This window comes from Hyposmocoma kahamanoa, unplaced genomic scaffold (genome assembly GCF_003589595.1).
Source record: "Hyposmocoma kahamanoa isolate Upper Pololo Valley unplaced genomic scaffold, ASM358959v1 62, whole genome shotgun sequence".
In the NCBI taxonomy this organism is placed as follows: domain Eukaryota; kingdom Metazoa; phylum Arthropoda; class Insecta; order Lepidoptera; family Cosmopterigidae; genus Hyposmocoma; species Hyposmocoma kahamanoa.
Genome location: NW_020653850.1, coordinates 18355323 through 18374078, shown reverse-complemented (window position 1 = coordinate 18374078; position 18756 = coordinate 18355323). Strand labels below are relative to the sequence as shown.

Here is an 18756-nt window from a genome sequence, read left to right as displayed (position 1 = left end):
TTACCACGTACCACGGTTTAACAGTTTCTTTATATATTTTAAATTTAAATTCAATATATTTAAAATCTGTATATTTATAAGAAAATACATTCATTATTTAAATAAGACTATAATTTCAGGAAAAGGAATCAATTGGTAAACTCATTGATTGATGAGTTTTTTTATTATGAAAATAGATTATGTATTTAGTAAAGTAAGGTACAGGGTTTATGTTAGAGCATATTTAATAACTATAGGACCTTTTTCTGTACCACATAGTGCAATAAATGATATGACTCTGACTATGAAAATATTGTAGAAATACAGCGACGTCAAATAATATAAATTTACAATTTCTTTGTATATTACTGCAGAGGCCGGGAAGTAAGGGATTGCTGGATGAGTGAGTTGCTACGAGTCAAGCAATACCCATTCCGGCCAAGGCGAGTATAGTGCTTTTCTCAAACAATGTGAGGAAATAATAAAAAACTAAAGAGAGGAAGATGTGTAACAAAAAAAGTAGAAAAAACAAAATTAATTAATATTAAAAGTATAATATTATATAAATATATTTATGATTTTCTATATCCTTTGTGGTGATATTTGTGAGCTCTGTACTCCTGCTCGCACCGTTTATCCCTAAAATTAGAGCAACCTGAAACAAAGGTTTGATTTATGCTTATTTACATTATCGGAACTAGTATCCTTCAATGTTACACATTACGATATATATACGAACAAACCTTACCTTAATTGCTATTGATAGAAAGTTTAATAAGTTTTCATGTATCTTGTTTTCCTCTTGTTGTCTTGCAACAAGTTTTCCAAGTTTTAAATAGGAGGAGTACAATCTTACTGCATTTTCGTTACCGCTCGTCTCACTCATTTTCACGACGAAAACACAAAAAAGACGAAAAGACAGAAAAGAATACCAAAGCACTTTATTTATTTTACCGCCTTTTTTTTTAAGTAAGCGGTATACGTAGGTATTTTTAATTCTCGCAATTACTAACACTGGACAGTTGGGTTTATGAGTTATTCCTTTGCCTGTTTACATAGCTCATCTAGGTTTAAAAGTTTAGAAAAGTGGACAGTAATGGATTTTCTTGCTTACTTCCCGGCCTGGGCCGGGATTAAGTCTCACGGTCCATAAATACTAAAGACTAACTTCCCGTGTTCGTTTTTTGAAAGTAATGACATTTCCGAGCATGTTTGAGAAAAATTAATTGTCTAGTAAGAGGTATTTCAGTCGGACAAAAAACATTTCGTTCGGTTGAAACTCTTTTTAGATATGTGAGTAGGTGTAGTTGTTGAATCTGGGACTATTCGCGGGTATCTCGTTGCGAGTTCGCTACGGTTTATTTTAGATTTCCAGTGTGTCGCAACCCTCCGTCCGAACATCGATCTTAAGAGTGTATACTACCTCAAATGGCTTTGGTTGGTTCCGCATAACACTTTGACTGTTGAATAAATCACTTTGGAAAAAATATATAGTAAAATTGACGATATAGACTGGATGCTGTATGGTGTGAAAACACAATTCCTAAAAATTTTCGCGATAAAATAAAAACACAAACTTACATTGAAATTTTACAAGAAAACCGCTGTATTCAATAGGTACTTTATATGTACCAATGATTTTTTTATATCAAACAAAAATTTATATTAAACAAAAATTGAACGAACAAATGGCGGATTTCTTTAGTGTCGTACCATAATCTATCGATAAGTCATTATCGACATGCAAACATTTAATTAAAGTATATCAATATTCCATTTGGGAATATTTTAGGTTATATGGGAATATCCGGGAATGTCACATGAAATTTTGAATTTATTGTTTTGCGTTTACAAATACTCAAATATTACGAAAAGTGAATTTGCACAGAAAAAATGTAATTTGAGAGTATATAAAAAAGAGAAAACTTTGAAATATAACTCCTATACATTTCCAACCTCAAGATTCATATTTTCATAGACAAATTTTTAAACAGATTCCAAATAGTGTAGGCTTTTTTGTATTTTTGCATTGGTATAGAATTAATATCAGTGACTGATTTAAGTGATCTTCCATCAAGATTCCATTTAATTTTGGAAATAAATGAAAATATTAATATTATCAATAATAATATTATTATCATACATTTATTTGCTTAAAACATGGTATAACAGGAGATGTACCAAGAGACAGTGTTAGTATAAACATGTTTCCCATATATTAAATAGCATGCAAATGTCTGATTATACAAAATCAATTGACTACTATTGGCCGAGCGCCTTTGGTTTGTACAGAAAATTCAACACTTCTACGACGTGAGACAAGTAGTCATGAGGGACTGCAAGTTGTGACAAGCCACATCAAACGAACACGTTAGTGCTCTCCTTCACTGGGTCAGCTAGGCGAGTGACACCGAACGATGGCAAGGCAAGGCAAGGCAAATAGGCTGTCTATACGTTGGTATTGGCCTTCACCCGGCAACGTTGGACCAGCATGGTCAATGTATTGCTAGCTTTACAAAATAAGAATTTTTAGTAGTTACAGTTGTCAGTGCGAAAAAATCGGAAACGAATGGATAATTTTGTTTTCAGGAACTGAGAATGCCTAGTAAATGAGTCTTGTTTCTAATCTAAATTAAATATAAAAATATTTACCAATACACCTAATGATGGAATTGCATTATCATGTAATCTAGTTACATTCAAAGTTATGTTAAAATTTTGACTCTTCAAAATGAAGCGAATAAATGAAAATGGTCTTTGATTGAATGTTTATATTCGGCACTATTATACGGCGGTATGATTTCTAACCATGTTTTTTTCTTTTTTGATTTGTAGGTAGACTTGAAACAGTAAAAACAATAATAATAAAATAATAAAAATCTCGTAGTGAATTATTTTAATAACAGAATATCGATTATATGTACGCTTCCAAGAACAACACTATCTCAAAATAATCGTTAATAACAATCATCAAAATATACAAACAAACAGGCAATCTGAAGAAACCAAAGCAAAATTTGACAAGATTTATGAATAAACTTCTTAAATATGTCAATAAATATTACATGAGATATTTGGGCTTTTGTGTGATTTATAGACAGAAAAATAACACGTGCCTATATAATGTTACATTCGGTCGATCTTCGCGTTTTCAAATGCCACATCCCGTAATGCTGCAGCGACGAATTTTTATTAATACTTAATTGTTCTCACTTTCAATATTTTTGTCCATTTTATTACAATACATGCAAATAATTCAATAAACCACTTGGAAAACATTTGCTTTGACATTTGATATACTTCCCTTTGACAACCGTATCATGTACCTCATGTACTGCGAAATGGACACGGTTGGCATTTAAGATGACGTTACGTATTTTCGATTCCCGTGTTTGGCACAGACCAATATAATGCTAACTCTTTTGGTTTGAGACGGCACGCAAGAGTTAAACAAAGACAATAACACGTTTATGTTTTCAACGTCGAAATGCATCATATACAAATAACGTCTGATTTATATATGTCAACATAATATGTCGTTTCCATAGTCTAAGGGGTGCTTAGACAAATTACTACTTAGAACTAAAGAAAATTAAAACAAAACTAATTAACCGGGATGTAAACCGGCTTCAGGCTCATAGACAGACTGTCCCAACTAGGACGCTAAGCCGTATCATTACTAATAAATAATTTGTTGTGGATGCTTACCTTAAATCTGTTCAATGAGATACCAAACATATCCGTGTCACAACACATGTATTATTATATAATGATAAGGACCGATGAAAATAACTGAGTCTCGTATAATTCTTACGGAGTCGTGGTGGTACGAAAATTTTTATTTTACGTTGGGGGCGTGCTGGTAAACGAGCTTTATTTATAAAATTAACCTAATAACCTGCGATAACAGGTTGGTGAATCAACGATACTGTTAAGTATTTTGTAGAGAAACGATATACATACATTTATCAAATGGCTTTAATTTTGTGTGTAAATAAAATATTTCTGAAATAAGATAATTGTAAGTCAATGGAAATAAGCCAGTGTCCCTGCCGCTCGACCCAAGCAAAAAGAACCGTATTAATATTGGAAAATTTTGAATTCGAGCTGAGGTAGTATAGCCTCTTAAGTGTTTATAGTACCTATGTACAGTAAGGAACGGACAAGGGCACAGTTCATGTTTCACTTATGATTTAAACTCCAAGTCACTCATGGTAAGATAATCTGAAGCTTAGATCCTACGCACTGTTAACAGTGTCAGTACTTACTGACTGTAATTACATTTAAAGTTTAAATTGTACTTTAAACCACCTTGTAAAAAATGATCTTAAGTTTAACTTGCCTAGAAAGCCGTATAGGATTTTCACGAACACGTGAATCTATTTTCTTGTTTCTGATGGTCGTTGTTTTACAGCTAAATCTTGGTTGTGAAGCCTGGAAAGCGTCTCTGGTGGGTAGCGTTCACAATTCAGGTATGATTGCCACCATGCTATTAACTGGATGGATATCCGATAAGTAAGTGATTATTTTGTTATTTCGGAAATCCTTAATATCAATGCTGGATGTAAAGGTCCCGGGTTCAATTCCCGGTAGGATCAATTTGGGAAATGAGAAATTTTCTAAATTGACTCTGGTCTAGATGTTACGGGTAGTGCCTCAATGTACTCATAGTACAGGAAATTCCGTAGTTTGAGACCAGGCAACGGGTAAATCTGGCACTTGATCAATGTCATTGTCAATAGCCCTCACATCTCTCTATCGCGCGTGATCAAGAGCGTATAGGATTACGCGTGGGAAAGTCGTACGTCCCAAGTATAGGATTGCGAGGTGTAGTTCTGCATGTAGAGGTTGTTGTGACTTTCCATACAGGAGGCCAATGATCAGAAGTAGACATATTTCAGGGATGATATTGATAATGATAATTATGAGAGAAGAAAGTGAGGTAGTAAACATAGATGTCACGAACAGTGTTTTGTTACGAATTGTGTTTGTTGTAGCAGTAGATCTCCTTGTGAAACAGTTCGTCCAAGAAAGTGTTTTTGTTTTTTTTAATACCAAGTGACAGGACGAACAAGCCAGCGCCAGGTGGTAAGCGACACAACTGTCCATAACATTTACAATGCCACTCAGAGCTTAAAACGCATAAATCTTATGGCCACTGCCACCGCACCCGTCATCCTGAGACATAAGTTGATAAGTCCCGTGTGCCGTAATTTCACCAGCACCTTTGATTTAAACTTTCACGATTATCACACATTATTTGATTTTTAACTTCGGGACTTAGTCACGTATAAAAACATGTTTTATATTTGATTTTTAAGTCCCGAATTAAAAATCATATAATTCACCAGCACCCTTACCCTCCCAAATCGGAATGCAATAATCCTCACATTACTGCTTGGCGGCAGAAATAGGTAAGGTGGCAGTACTTCGCTGAACGAACTCTTTCACAAGGAGCTCTACTGCTACACTAAACTAGTACCATATCTATTTCTGCCGTCAAGCAGTAACGTGAGCATTACTGCGATCCGGTTTTAAAGGGTAAAGGTGCTAATTAAATAATAGGCGCATGGGACTTGTCAACTTATGTCTCAGGGTGACGTGCGCAATGCAGTGCCCTTCGGTACAGGAGGCTTACCACGAAATACGAAGCAACGATCGAAGATTGTAATTTGACGTAATACGTATTTGAGGATACTTTACTCCGAAACGTCAAATGCAGCAACAGCTTGCTACCTTATAGAATGTTGACATTATTTTCATCGCAAAACTGACAATATTTTGTGTAGTACATATGAGCTTCGTTGCGGACGCAGTCTCGTAGTATCGTATTTCGTGGTAGATCTCGTGTCCAGGGGTGTCGCTTTCTATCAGACGCACGACTTGTTCTTCCCGTCCCTTGGTATCATTAAAAAAAAAATTATTTGATAGATTTGGAATGTGTAAAATAAAGTCAAGGTAATAAAACAAAGTAATGATATTCTTTCCAGGATAGGAAGAAAACCAACAATAATTTTATGTTCTGTCGGAGGCACTATTGGAGTCACGAAGATGTTCCTATCAAACTATTATGCGTATTTAGTTGTGGAATTTTTGGAATCATTCTTTTCTTCCGGACTGTACACGGTCTGTGTGGTTTTACGTAAGTTTTAAATCAACGTGTATCATTTAACAACAGAGGGTGCCGCTGAAAGTACAAGCACATGGGATGGGTCTTATCGACATCATGTGTGAGACGGGTACAAAGACAGTGCCCCGAAAATCGATCCCTTCACTGAACACTACGACATCTTAATTTTTCTTGTTCTGTTTTTATTTTGTTTTTTGTTTCTGTATTTTTTTTACAAAATTCAGGGAGTATAATGTTATGTTTGTTTACAAAACAGAAAATGAGCAAAAAATAAAGTTAGCCTAGTGTTCATTGGAGGTATCGAAATCTTTGAAACTGAATGGCTTAATCTGAATGGCACTGCAACTGTTATACGTAGACGTGTTGTTTACCACCAGGCGCACGATTTATTCGTCCGCCATTTGATATCATAAATAATTATAACTATTTTATTTAAAAAAACTGACCTCAAAAGTTGTTTCATCCGTTTTCGCTGTTTTTATTTTCATTGGAATTACATCTATACGCCAACTCCTATTGACTTCAAATAACGGAAAGTGGGTGAAATTCAATAAATCGGATTCTCCTAATTTGCCACCCTTAGAGGTGGAATTTGAATGGAACCCCTACTGAGGTACCCTCTTTCCAATGAAAAAGAATCATCGAAATCTGTACACAAATGTCGGATTTATCGCGTAACATGCACACAAAAATTTTAAAAACAAAGACGAATTTAGAACCTCTTCCTTTTTTAAGTTGGTTAAAAAAAGAATGAGGATCCTTGCGACAAATGGAGACCTGTTTGGCAAAAATTTAGTCTCTAGCTTGGATCAAAACAGTTGATGTTTCAAAGCAAGTGTATATAGAAGAAATTTTGTTCCTAATATACTTAAGCCTACGTGCCATTATACACAAAACAAATCATGATTCTATATTATTCAATTAACAAATTTGCTTGTTTGCACGCTTGTTGTATTAACTTTATGTGTTATTAAATAACTAAACATAAAATTTTTATGTTTTTAGTGATAGAAGTCGGCGGCGAATCGAAAAGAGTTTTGGCGGGAGTAATTTTTTCGTATGCTACTTATTTCGGGGAAGTGGTTTTTGCATTTTTCGCCATGGGCCTGAAACATTGGAAATCTTTGATAATTGTCGCTTATGCTCCATTAATTTTGTTTGTATTTTACGCATTTGTGTTAAGAGAGAGCACAAGATGGCAAATGCTACGAGGAAAAATGGACGAAGCCAAAGAAACGTTTAAAAAAATGTCAAAAATGAATAAACTGAAAGTCACTACGAAAGAAATTGACGAAATAAGCGATGAAGATTTAAGGCTGAAATTCAATGTTCAAGTCCAGATAGAGAAAGAGAGTATAAGAGAAATAATGCATTCGAAAGAGATTGTTATACGTTTGTTGGTTACCTCCGTATGTTTCTTCAGCGCGAGTTTCATATTTTGCGGATTGATGGTGCACTCCGTGTTTTTGCCAGGGAATAAATATACAAACTTTGCTTTAGTATCTCTGACGTCATTCCCCGGAGACATATTGGCGTATTTTACTTTTATAAAGTTTGGACGAAGAGTGTCACTGCAATATGCGTATTTTGCAACTGCTCTGTTTATTGTGTGCCAGGCATATACGCCAGACTGTAAGTATATATTAAAACCTATACTATACCAAACAGGTCATTAAAAAAAACTTGAAAAATATAACTTGCTAGATCTTCACTCCAGGCGTCAGCAGTTGGAGTGCATGACTTTGTATGGCTTATGCATTAGCAGATATTGTTGCTCTGATATTGTTAACAGTATATCATGCAAAGTCCACATGCGTTCATTACGGACTATTCCTGTTTGCTACTATAACATAATAATATGTCGTACCAAATGCTGGCAAGCGATCACCTTTGAATAGGTTAAAAATCCATTAATAATAATACATTTAACGAAATTGATGTTCATAACAGAAGCATTAGGATTTTCAAAAAGTTGACCATCAATTAATTTAAAAAAGTCAGTTAACTCCAATAAATTAAAAATATACTTATATAAAATATCAACATGTCTTGCAACGCCATGCTTTTGTAGCGCTACGACGTGGGAAGGCTTATGACAAGCGAAACAAAAAGTTGGTTTTGAGTCAAAAGAGGTTGTACTTGGACATGTTTTGAAGTGCCGATCAATTAACTCGCCTTGTCATACAAAAGACACCAACGTTATTAAGTTGCACTATTTTCACCAAAAAGCATTGTCGCCTACGCGTCCACTATTATTATTTAACATTTTTGCACCATTAACTACATTCTGCAGACTATATAATAAGCACAGTCGCGTTTGCGATAGAAGTGATCCTTTTTTATTGTGGACGCCGAAGGAATATTTTGGCAGCTCTGCACAAATTTCGCAATAGTATTATATTATTAAACCTGAATAAATTTTTTCCCCCCTGTCTACTTTGATTCTGTCCGAGACCCTTGTTCACTTGTATTTATTGTTTTTGCTTATATAACTTTTTTCTTTTTTTAAATATTTAAGTTGCTGTTTTTAAATTCTATATAATTTCAATTTCACGTTGATTTTGCAAGCTGTGTCCACTCATAAGTACTTGTGAAATTTAGATAAGATCTTCACCAAATTGAAATTATAGTATTTTACATTGTAATAATTGTAAGTGAACCAATAATAAAAAAAATGTGTTATAAAGGCTATAAGTATGCAATTATGAACCATAGATTTGTACCTAAATCTATGTTATGAACAGTGTAACATTAAATTACCAATTACCGTGCTTAAACTATTATTGACAGATAATATTATTTTTACTTATTATAATAAGTAATATTATAATAAGTAAAAATAATATTATTTTAATTATTATTACTTTTTATATCCATGAGTGCACGTAGCGTTGCCAGACGTTCGGATAAAACCAGACATATTCAAGCTTTTTTGGATGCGTATCCGGCCATATTAAACGGTGTCTTTTGACCAATTGACTTTTGAAAATTTGACCAGTCACGTGGTCGTTTGGGCGAGCGGGGCGTCTCGATGTAATAACTAATAGATGATTAATATAAATAATAAAGAAGACTTACTTCTTTATTCAATTTCATTGAGTTTACATTTAAGAAGATTTACAATTCATTAGAATTTCCCAAGATTTTCGATGAAATGATAAAATCTACTTTTTACATTTAAAAAAATGTCGTGTTAAAACTATGACACAAATAAATATAAATATTAAACAACATCACATACTTTGCTCTGAAAATTCTCCCAAAGTAAGAAACTAGACTATCATTTGTGTATATTAGTTTTTCTACATTGACCCGGCCGAGAATCGAATCCGGGACTTCTGAGAATATCCAGCCTTTTTATCCAAATGTCCAGCTAAACTGTCTGGTCTGTCTGGCTATTCGGTTTTAAGACCTGGCAACCTTATGCGCTCGCGCATGTGATATTAATAAAAAGAACATTGTCACACCTAGCATAGTCTGTGGAAGAAAATGAGGGTAATTCCTTCCATTCCATTTCATTCCATTCCAATACCTTTAATATGTTTGTACGTTTGGCCGGACACAATGAAACTATACTTAATTTGTTAAATGACAACTTCTGTGCAACCTGTTTTCATAAAATATTATATTGAATTATTTAACAGCTCGAACGTTTGTAATTACGCCCGTGTGGCATACAATGTTTTTCATCACACTTGCGAGTAACGTTCGTTTACTTATACTTTATATATAATGTACTTTAAAAAAATTCGTGAATTTTGTGGAGCGTTACTACGTTTAGCTTTGTCTTTACCTATGAATGTAACAATAAAATCTTTTAAATTTAGATTATTATACGCCATGGTATATATGAGTATACTACACTAACTTATAAAAATTACAGATTTAGTGAATATTTATAATACTTTTAATAAATAAAATAAAAAACGTGGTTGCGTCGCAAAAAAACTGGAGGCGGGGCGCCGGCGCGGGTGATGGCCCAGCTGGACGGCAGCGGCAGTTTGTCTGCGATTGCAGGGCGGCAGCGGGAGCGCAATAATTAAAAAAAAAAACAGTCGTAAGATAAAAATATCGCCCAGTTTTGCTGTAGGATTACCTATCATATTATTTTCAAGTAGTAACATTAGTTACTACTTGAAAATAATATGATGACAATGATATTTCAAATTAAAAATTTCTCAGTAGTTCTATTTTTTCATCACACTTGCTCGTAAATAATATGATTACATGATGGCTAACTTGATAGTGCACCAAATAAAACCCTCTTGCGTTTTTTCTTTCCCTTGCAGCCTTATTCGGTAAGGATTTTTTTAATTTGTAGCATAACTAACTTTCTTACATTAAACATAATACTTATTATTAAGAATATCTTATAATTTAGTTTAATTATTATTTGTACAAAAATTTAGCAAATTGTTTTACAATCCTTCATGGCTGTATGCGTCTTTACTTTTTACAACATTTTAGTTCGAGTTGTATTCTATGGGGAAGAATAGCTAGCTGGCCATCTGTTGATAAAAATAATAATAAAATACCCGCCATTTGCAAAATCTATAATTGTTGTGTTATGAACCATATTTATTCATACAAGAAATACATACACATACATACATACATACATACATAAATACATACACATTGTAAGTATTTATTTCCTCGCAAATGTGATGACAAAAGGTTGTGTGTATCACGGACGATAAAAGATACAACACTCGAGTTATTAAAGCCCTCGGCATTCGGCTTCGGGCTTCTAATAAAACCTCGTTAGTAATTTCTAAATACATAATGTACTATTTAAATGTAAGCTTTGGAGTCATTCAAATTTAATGAAAACGGTCGAAACAATTTCTTCTGAGAAACTCTAAAACGTACTAACTTTACATTTAAACAGTCCAAAACTGTCATAGTCATAATCTTTATAGCTTGAATGTTGCAGCAAATAAATTCTTATGAGCTAGTGGCAGTAAAGTTCTCTGCAAAAGCCCTATAAGGTCATTACAAAAACACAATAAATTAAATTTAAGATGTTGAAGAAAATTATTTAAAGTAATAATCAGAATTAATAACAAATGAGATACGCATTTTAGAGAAGAATAAATGAAAAAAAAACTTAGAAAATCGGAAATTAAACTTGAATTATAAACAAAAATCTTACATTCTACTTACTTTCTAAAAATTCTTTTAACGTTGTAGTAGCGTTTTTGTAAAAGGAATTCTTTTAATTTTTATAAAATGATTTTACAAGATGGAAAACAATAGAAATAATATAAAAATAATATGTCTTTTTTTATGTTAATTATCTTATTAAATATTTTTATTGACATTTGATATGATGTTGAAAGTTGAGGTTAAGTTTTCTAAGTACGGCTACAACGAACAAAACCGTGTCAGATAATTCAAATAAAGAATTGGAGTATCACTGGGTAACAGGTGCAAACATTATAGTAGTTTATGTGACTGTTACATAATGAAAGGCATTAAGATGACGAGTTTCATAAAAACATAACACGACTGTTTTAATGTCTAATTATGTACAGGTACATACACTGCTTTATCTATACACATATTAAAAGCTATTTAAGATGTGTTCAGGAACCGCATGTTACGACTGGCGAAATGGCGGCAAATAAAAACTTTTCTCACGCATATCACATAACCGTAGTTTTTACTTAATTCATAGACAAACTAGAGTCGGCCCCAACTATCATATCGTTCGATATAAAGTAACGAGTAAAATTTGTCAAAATTGTTTGCTATTAACATTTCATTTCGAATAAAACTTCATCTCGACTGATATTAGAATTGAGATCAAATCAAATTGTTTTGTTTTCCAGAGGTGTTCAAAATTTGAATGTTATAATAACATCGATTTTCATCATTTTCACAGTTAAGAAATTTGTTCTAACAAACCAGTTTATCTTTATGCTGGTCGTAATTTGCGGTTTTTGAACACATCATAGAGGGTTTATGATATGTGTGTAGATAAAAATAGTTATGGTCAGCTTTTAATTTTATTGCAATTTAATTTTAAACTGGAATCTTTTACTCTAACCATGTTACTTATAATCTCAGTACAGAGTAGTAAAAAAACCGACCTCAAAAGTACGTGGAATTACATATAATTATCAAGTTTTATTGAAATCGGTTACCGGAAAGTGCCCAAACCCGGATTCATCCCCTAGTTCTTCTACTCAAAGTATATTGAGAGAAAAACGCCGTGAATTGGAGAATAGCAAAATCAACCATTAAAAATAATTGCTCCTTGTAATGAAATTTAGGCGCTATTTATAAAAATGAATCTTCATGCGTGAACAGCTGCCCTTAGAGGCGGATGATTTTCTTAAAAATTAAATGGGACCTGTATGGAGGTACCCTCTTTCCTCTTTCTAATATGTGAATATTACGTTCAAGGTGGACGATAATATCACAGAACTTGAAAGTCAGTAATTGAATTTCAAATGTAATAATATTGTTATTTCAGCAATATCCTGGCTAAAAATAGTTCTCTATTTACTCGGAAAATTTGGCGTTGTGGTGTGTTTTACTGGAATATTCACATACAGCATGGAGTTATTTCCAACAAGCGTTAGAGGTTCTCTTGTGGGATGCGGCAATACAGTAGCCAGGCTTGGCAGTATGTTGTCACCGCTCACACCTCTTCTGGTAAGTAATTTGGTCACTTGTTTAGGAAAGAGAGAAGTCTTTTAAAGACAATAGAAAACTGAAGGGGAAAATGTTTAGATATTTGTTACGTAGTAACAAATTTACTAAAATTATAATTGACAGAAAAATAGAAGGAAAAAAAAGGAGATCAAGACCAAGAATAGTTGACAAATAAAAATAATATGAAAATGAGCCGCCATAAAGAGGTCAAGGGCTGCTGTCTACGGGTCGTGAGGAATGAACGAGGCGACAAAAGTCTTAATAAATAAGATAATAATGAAACTGGTTGACAGAAGTAAATTTAAAGTCAACGGCAATATGTATCTCAGTGAAGAAGATTGATGTTTTACTACCATGATATTAATTATTTTTTTCTGAAATTACTTCACTAGTTTGTTATAATTATTAATACAAAAATCGAACGCAAAGGAAGATTCCTTCACTCTGACGGAACTCGAAACCTAATAGTTTGGCATACAGACGCATGTTCGAGTGAGTAGTGTAGGTACAAGTAATTAATGAGCATAATGATAGTAAGACATCATGATACTCAATAAAAAGCGAAATAAAATATAAATAAACTTTATTATAGTCTGTAAAATGACAGTTCATTGCGCAAAAATGTTGCCCGCTTGCGAGCAGCTAGTGCTTGCAGATAATAAATATTCCATCGACTATCAAATGAATATTGGTCGCGGTTAGGAGATAAATAACCGAACTTGTTTCATTTGAATCATCGTCGATTATTCATCCAATTACTGAGCACAAGTTCATTTGAATTGGCAATTTTTGTGAATTCATACATATAGGTATACACTATATTTAGAATTATGTGTGTGTAAAACACATAGAGAGGGCATATTTTTAAAGTGTTTCAATTTTATTGAGTATAGATAATCAAAACGGAATGTTCATGAATAAAAATTGATCTCGATAGCAGTAGGCCAACTGTCAAAATAAGAATAAAGAAGGCAATAACGCAATTAGTAGTCATTAGAACGTCGTAACATTCACAATTCAGTCATTTCTGGCAAAATTTATCGTCCATTACAATCTATCGATAAAATTATTGACAACATCTACATAACTATTTAAAATTCTATGATAATTGGCAACCCTGCAAATGTAATTTTACTCCGTCTTCAAAAAAGACAGACTACAAGAACAAATTAAAACATGTGCAAATCAAAAGTACATAACGCGAGTGTGTATATAGCGTAAGTGGGGTATAATAAAATCAAAACTGATTGTCGTGTCTTCGAATCCGGGCTTACATATCTGATATATCGGAATTTATATGTGAGAAATTTGCCATGACCTCTTCGATGAAGGAAAACATCGCGAGGAAACCTGCACACGTCTGCAATGTGTGTAAAGTGCCCAATCCGCATGGGAACTACACTCAAGCCATCGCCATCAGCATCGTGAGAGGAGGCCTGTGCCCAGCAGTGGGACTATATACGCTAACTATGTATCGATCTATATGTTACGACTTTATATTTAATTTTATTTGTCTCTTTTTTTCAGACAACAGAAATGTCAACACTCCCAGCCATCCTGTTCTCTTCAACAGCAATACTGGCTGGATCCCTTCTTGCTTTCACACCTGAAACAAAGACAATGCCTCTCTTCGATACTATTGAACAAGTCGAAGCCTATAAGGCAAAAACGGCAACTTAGCTTTATTTGATTTCCACTGGTCGGTCTTCGCTTTTAGGCCGTCTGTGCATAAGCATTGGATCGATGTTATATAGGACTTAAGGTAAGCGCGTACTGCGGCACGTACGACGGTAACCAACTGCAGGGAACACGTGTAAACTTAGTCTCATGCTCGGTTTACATTATCTTAGTTTTTAGAACATTGCTTAAGTAATTCGTGTTCTCATGCACTGATTTTAGTAGAAATAGCTAATATATCCTAAATACTAAAATAGTGTTTTAACACTTATTAGAGCGATACCACTAGGGGTTTTGCGTCATCGCAACGCTATGATTTCAATGTATACTAAGAGCAATGCCACACTGATGTTTCGTCGTCGCAACGGTACGATTTTAATCTACTACGTTTCTTGCGGTGGTGTGCTGTTTCAATACACCGTGTGGCATATCGTTCTGATTTATATGTAGTACAATGCGGCGTCACAAACAGCGCGCGTCAACGGAACAGCTCGTGTGGCACTCAGTCGTTTGAAACCAACGCAGTAGCGACGACGCAACGCCGACGCAACACCGTGTTGCATCTCCCTTAAGTTGTTTGCGGTGGCGCGCCGTGCCAACGCACCGTGTTATTCTAATTTATATGTACAGTCAACAGCACGTATAGCATATATAGCTTTTGTTCGAATATTGCCTCCAGTGCAACGGATCAATATCCGTCTATATGTAGTTAGATATGCTCTGATGTCTCTCGATGTGATGTCTGTATAACGCAGCGTCATAACACAACGTCCGCGTCGTCGCAACGCATCGTGTGGCTTAGGCAAAGTTTTTGAGAGCAAAGCATTTGTAAATATTCATTAATACCTCGACACTCTTTGGATTTCCGAATGCACCAGAATTTCCATGTGATTACTATCTGTTAACTATGTATAATAATTTTAATTCAGAACTATTCTTTTATTTCTTCAAAGGGCAATTGATAGAAATCCGACGATAGCCCCTGAAACACGAAGATTGGCGAGAGATATTAAAGAAATAGTTGTTCTGTGCATGTACGCAGCAGGTCTATTTTTAATTAATTACATCTAAGACAACAACTTTTGTTACATGACTTTTAACAAAACATAACAAATTTACCGTAAATAAACTTTTAAATTTTTGTTGTACTATTTAATACTTTTAACATCTAGAATAACTTCTAAGGTGTAAGCGTCCTCCGCCACCGCGACGACTCCCACTCCTGTCCTGCACAAAGTTATTAATGTTTAGAGTGGTCTATTTAAATCTATTTATTTTAGTATGAAAGTAAAATCTGATGAATTATTAAAAATCATGGAATAAAAGTTGTTGTTTATGATGTTAGTAATATAATAAATAAATAAATAATAATAAATAAGATATAGTCCAATATAGTCCAGCGAGGTTATTAGTATTTAAAAAAAAACTCTGTTATGGACATGTTATATTATTTGCATCGATTAGTTTTATCGCTTTATTTTTCGATTACAATAGGACAAAAAAACGAGCCGTCTCGGTAACGCACGTGCCGTCTGTATAAGCAAAAAACTAGTTAAACACTCTTATAACCTTATAACACTCTAATCTTTATGCGGAACTACCTTCGCTGATTAGTAAGAAAAATGTCGGTAGCGATATTTTACGACGTACCCACAGTTTACAAAAACGACGATGATTAAAAACATAGTCCAAAACTAGAATGTAACCAACGTCAATGGGATCCATGTCTACAACCACAAATAGAGACGAAATAAGTTTCATCAATCCCTGGCAACTCATCAGGAAAATGGGACTTATACCACTTTTAAATATCAACTCTCGTTTGCGCTGAAATCACAAATTAGAAAGCTGAAATAGTACAGCGCTAAAAACTGACCTGTGTGTACGTCTCCGTATTTTCCAAAAATATTATTTATTTATTGTAATAAAGATAATATCTCTAACTATGGGTAGCTGTTCCATTCGGTGGTGTGGGAAAAACTGCAAAACATCTGATTAAATACAAAACAAACGGAATCACATTTCATCGGTAATTAAATATGTATTTTTTTAATTATCGTCCATTATAGCAAAGTTCAAGTTAAACTGGTCGATTTGAAATAAAACAGTGGATGACACCCGTCAATTGTTTCGAATTCGGACTGGCCAATCGGAGCGCAGTAATGATTTCGCAGAATAGTTTTCAAACAATGGTTTGAAAACTATTCTGTTCCGACCAATATCATGACATAAATCGGTGCAAATAATAAATCTTACCACTTTTAATAGGGGATGTTGGCTTTTGAAATATTACTCAATCTTACTCAGAAGAGGGAGCATACGACGGCTTAACCGACATTTCATCGGGGATGGCGCAAATCCGCATTTATTTATTTCCAATTCCGCAATTATCCGTATGTAGCATTGGTAAAAGGCGTGTATCTGCACTAATCCAAATTTTACGGGAGAGGGATTTAACGTTACTCCTTTTTTATTTTAATGGCTACGACTTTCATTGTTGCGCATTAAGCATTAATTTATGTTGTCTACGGACTGATAACAATAGATTCCTGTAAATTACGCGTTGTTGCCACGATATATACGCGGATTTGATTTGGCTAATATGGAAACTCCTAATCCAATGCTAGTTAAGCGTAATTGCACTATCCCCGACGATTTGATTATATTAGATCTTGCTGTTTTCAATTTAAATTTTTCTGATTCTCATTATGTTTTGATAGAAAATAATAAAGAACCTCGGTAATAAACCGAATTTATTGGCGAGTTTTATTATAGAAAATCTTTTAGGGCAATAATTAATTATTATTCAGGACAATAATTATAATTCAGGCAACCAAGGTTTTAATAGAAATAGTAAGTTATGATAAGAATTGTACCTAACACGAAAGAAATATTTAGTAGCAGTAGTGCTCCTTGTGAAAGAGTTCGTCTAGGGTAGTACTGTCATCTTACCAATTTCTGTCGCCAAGCAGTAATTTACATTACTGTGTTCCGGTTATGAAGGATAAGGGTGCTGGCGAAATTACAGGCACATGGAACTTGTCAACTTATGTCTCAGGGTGACGGGCGCAGTGGAGGTGCCTCTCTTGATCTTTGCGATTTAAAGCTCATGAGTGGCACTGCAACTCTGTTATGGACAGGCGTGTAGCTTACCATCAGTGCACGATCTTGTTCGTCTTACTTAAGATTACTTTTACTACTACATTCTCGTTACTTGAGATTATAAAACAAAAAATCAAGGAAAGGAAAATTATTATATTAGAACCACAGCGAACATTTTTTAATAATATCTCAATTGGATGAGTAAAGATCATTTGAGCAAATGTGCTTTATAATACAGGATTAGTTGCAAATATGTATTAACAACCTCCCAGGACTGTATTACTAACATCATAAACTGCAACTTTCACTCAATAACTTTCAATAATTCGTTAGTTATTACTTTTGTAAAAAAATAAATATTATGGTCAGGCTAAATAAGTAAGTCAGTCGGTAGAGCACTATGCATTATTATTAGTATAAAAAAACAGAGAGGGCACAGAGATATTATGCAGATACTACGACGTAAGTAATTACTTCTACCAGGAAGGAACATGAAAAACTACTTCTAACTGCAACCAGTGTTAAACGCGGACTCAGGGATACTAATTGGGGCACGTGGGGGTGCGAGTCGGTAATCACGCATAAAACGGAAGTTACCGGAAGTCCTTTCATTGTCACCATATTTGGTCATGCAAAAGTGATATTTGGCAAAACAGGCTCGATGGCGAGAAGCGCCATCTACATTCGCAAAGACTAAACTAGTTACTCAGGATGGGTGGTCGTCGCGATATCGGGTAGGAAGTTTGCGAGTACGCTTCGGGCGCGCTAGATAGAGTTGACACGCTATAATCTTAGAATAATAACGCATAGAATGATAGTTTCATATCAAACGAACTGTCACAAGTGAGGCAAAAACCAAATTCATGTAGGCGTAAGCAACTTGTAACTACGCTCGTCGGCACGCACACAAATATACAAATAATGATGCCATGGAATAACATTTCCCTCAAAAGTGGGGAAATTGTATCTTGCTTAACTCATCATTAAGTTAAAGGTGCCTACAGATTTGCCCGACATTGTCGATCAGGTGCCTACAGATATGCTCGGTTTTGTCGATGAAAAACGAATATAGCACTTATTTGTAAATCCAATATGGCGGACACGATTTTTCAAAATATGCTATATGGGTATCCTTTTCGAGGTGTTTGGGGATGCTCGTTACGAATATGGCACTCATTTCTAAATCCAAGATGGCGGACACGAGT

At 34.3% G+C, this 18756-nt stretch overlaps 1 protein-coding gene across 1 annotated transcript; it reads left to right on the top strand.

Moving 5' to 3' along the window:
- Positions 1 to 638: 638 nt before the first annotated feature.
- On the top strand, positions 639 to 15434 carry LOC113229597 (solute carrier family 22 member 12-like). The gene is made up of 4 exons (XM_026463251.1): positions 639 to 645; positions 7343 to 7741; positions 12591 to 12772; positions 14300 to 15434. Exons 2-4 carry the CDS (start codon positions 7357 to 7359, stop codon positions 14450 to 14452), a joined length of 720 nt encoding a protein of 239 aa, XP_026319036.1. The 5' UTR covers positions 639 to 645; positions 7343 to 7356; the 3' UTR covers positions 14453 to 15434.
- Positions 15435 to 18756: the final 3322 nt, after the last annotated feature.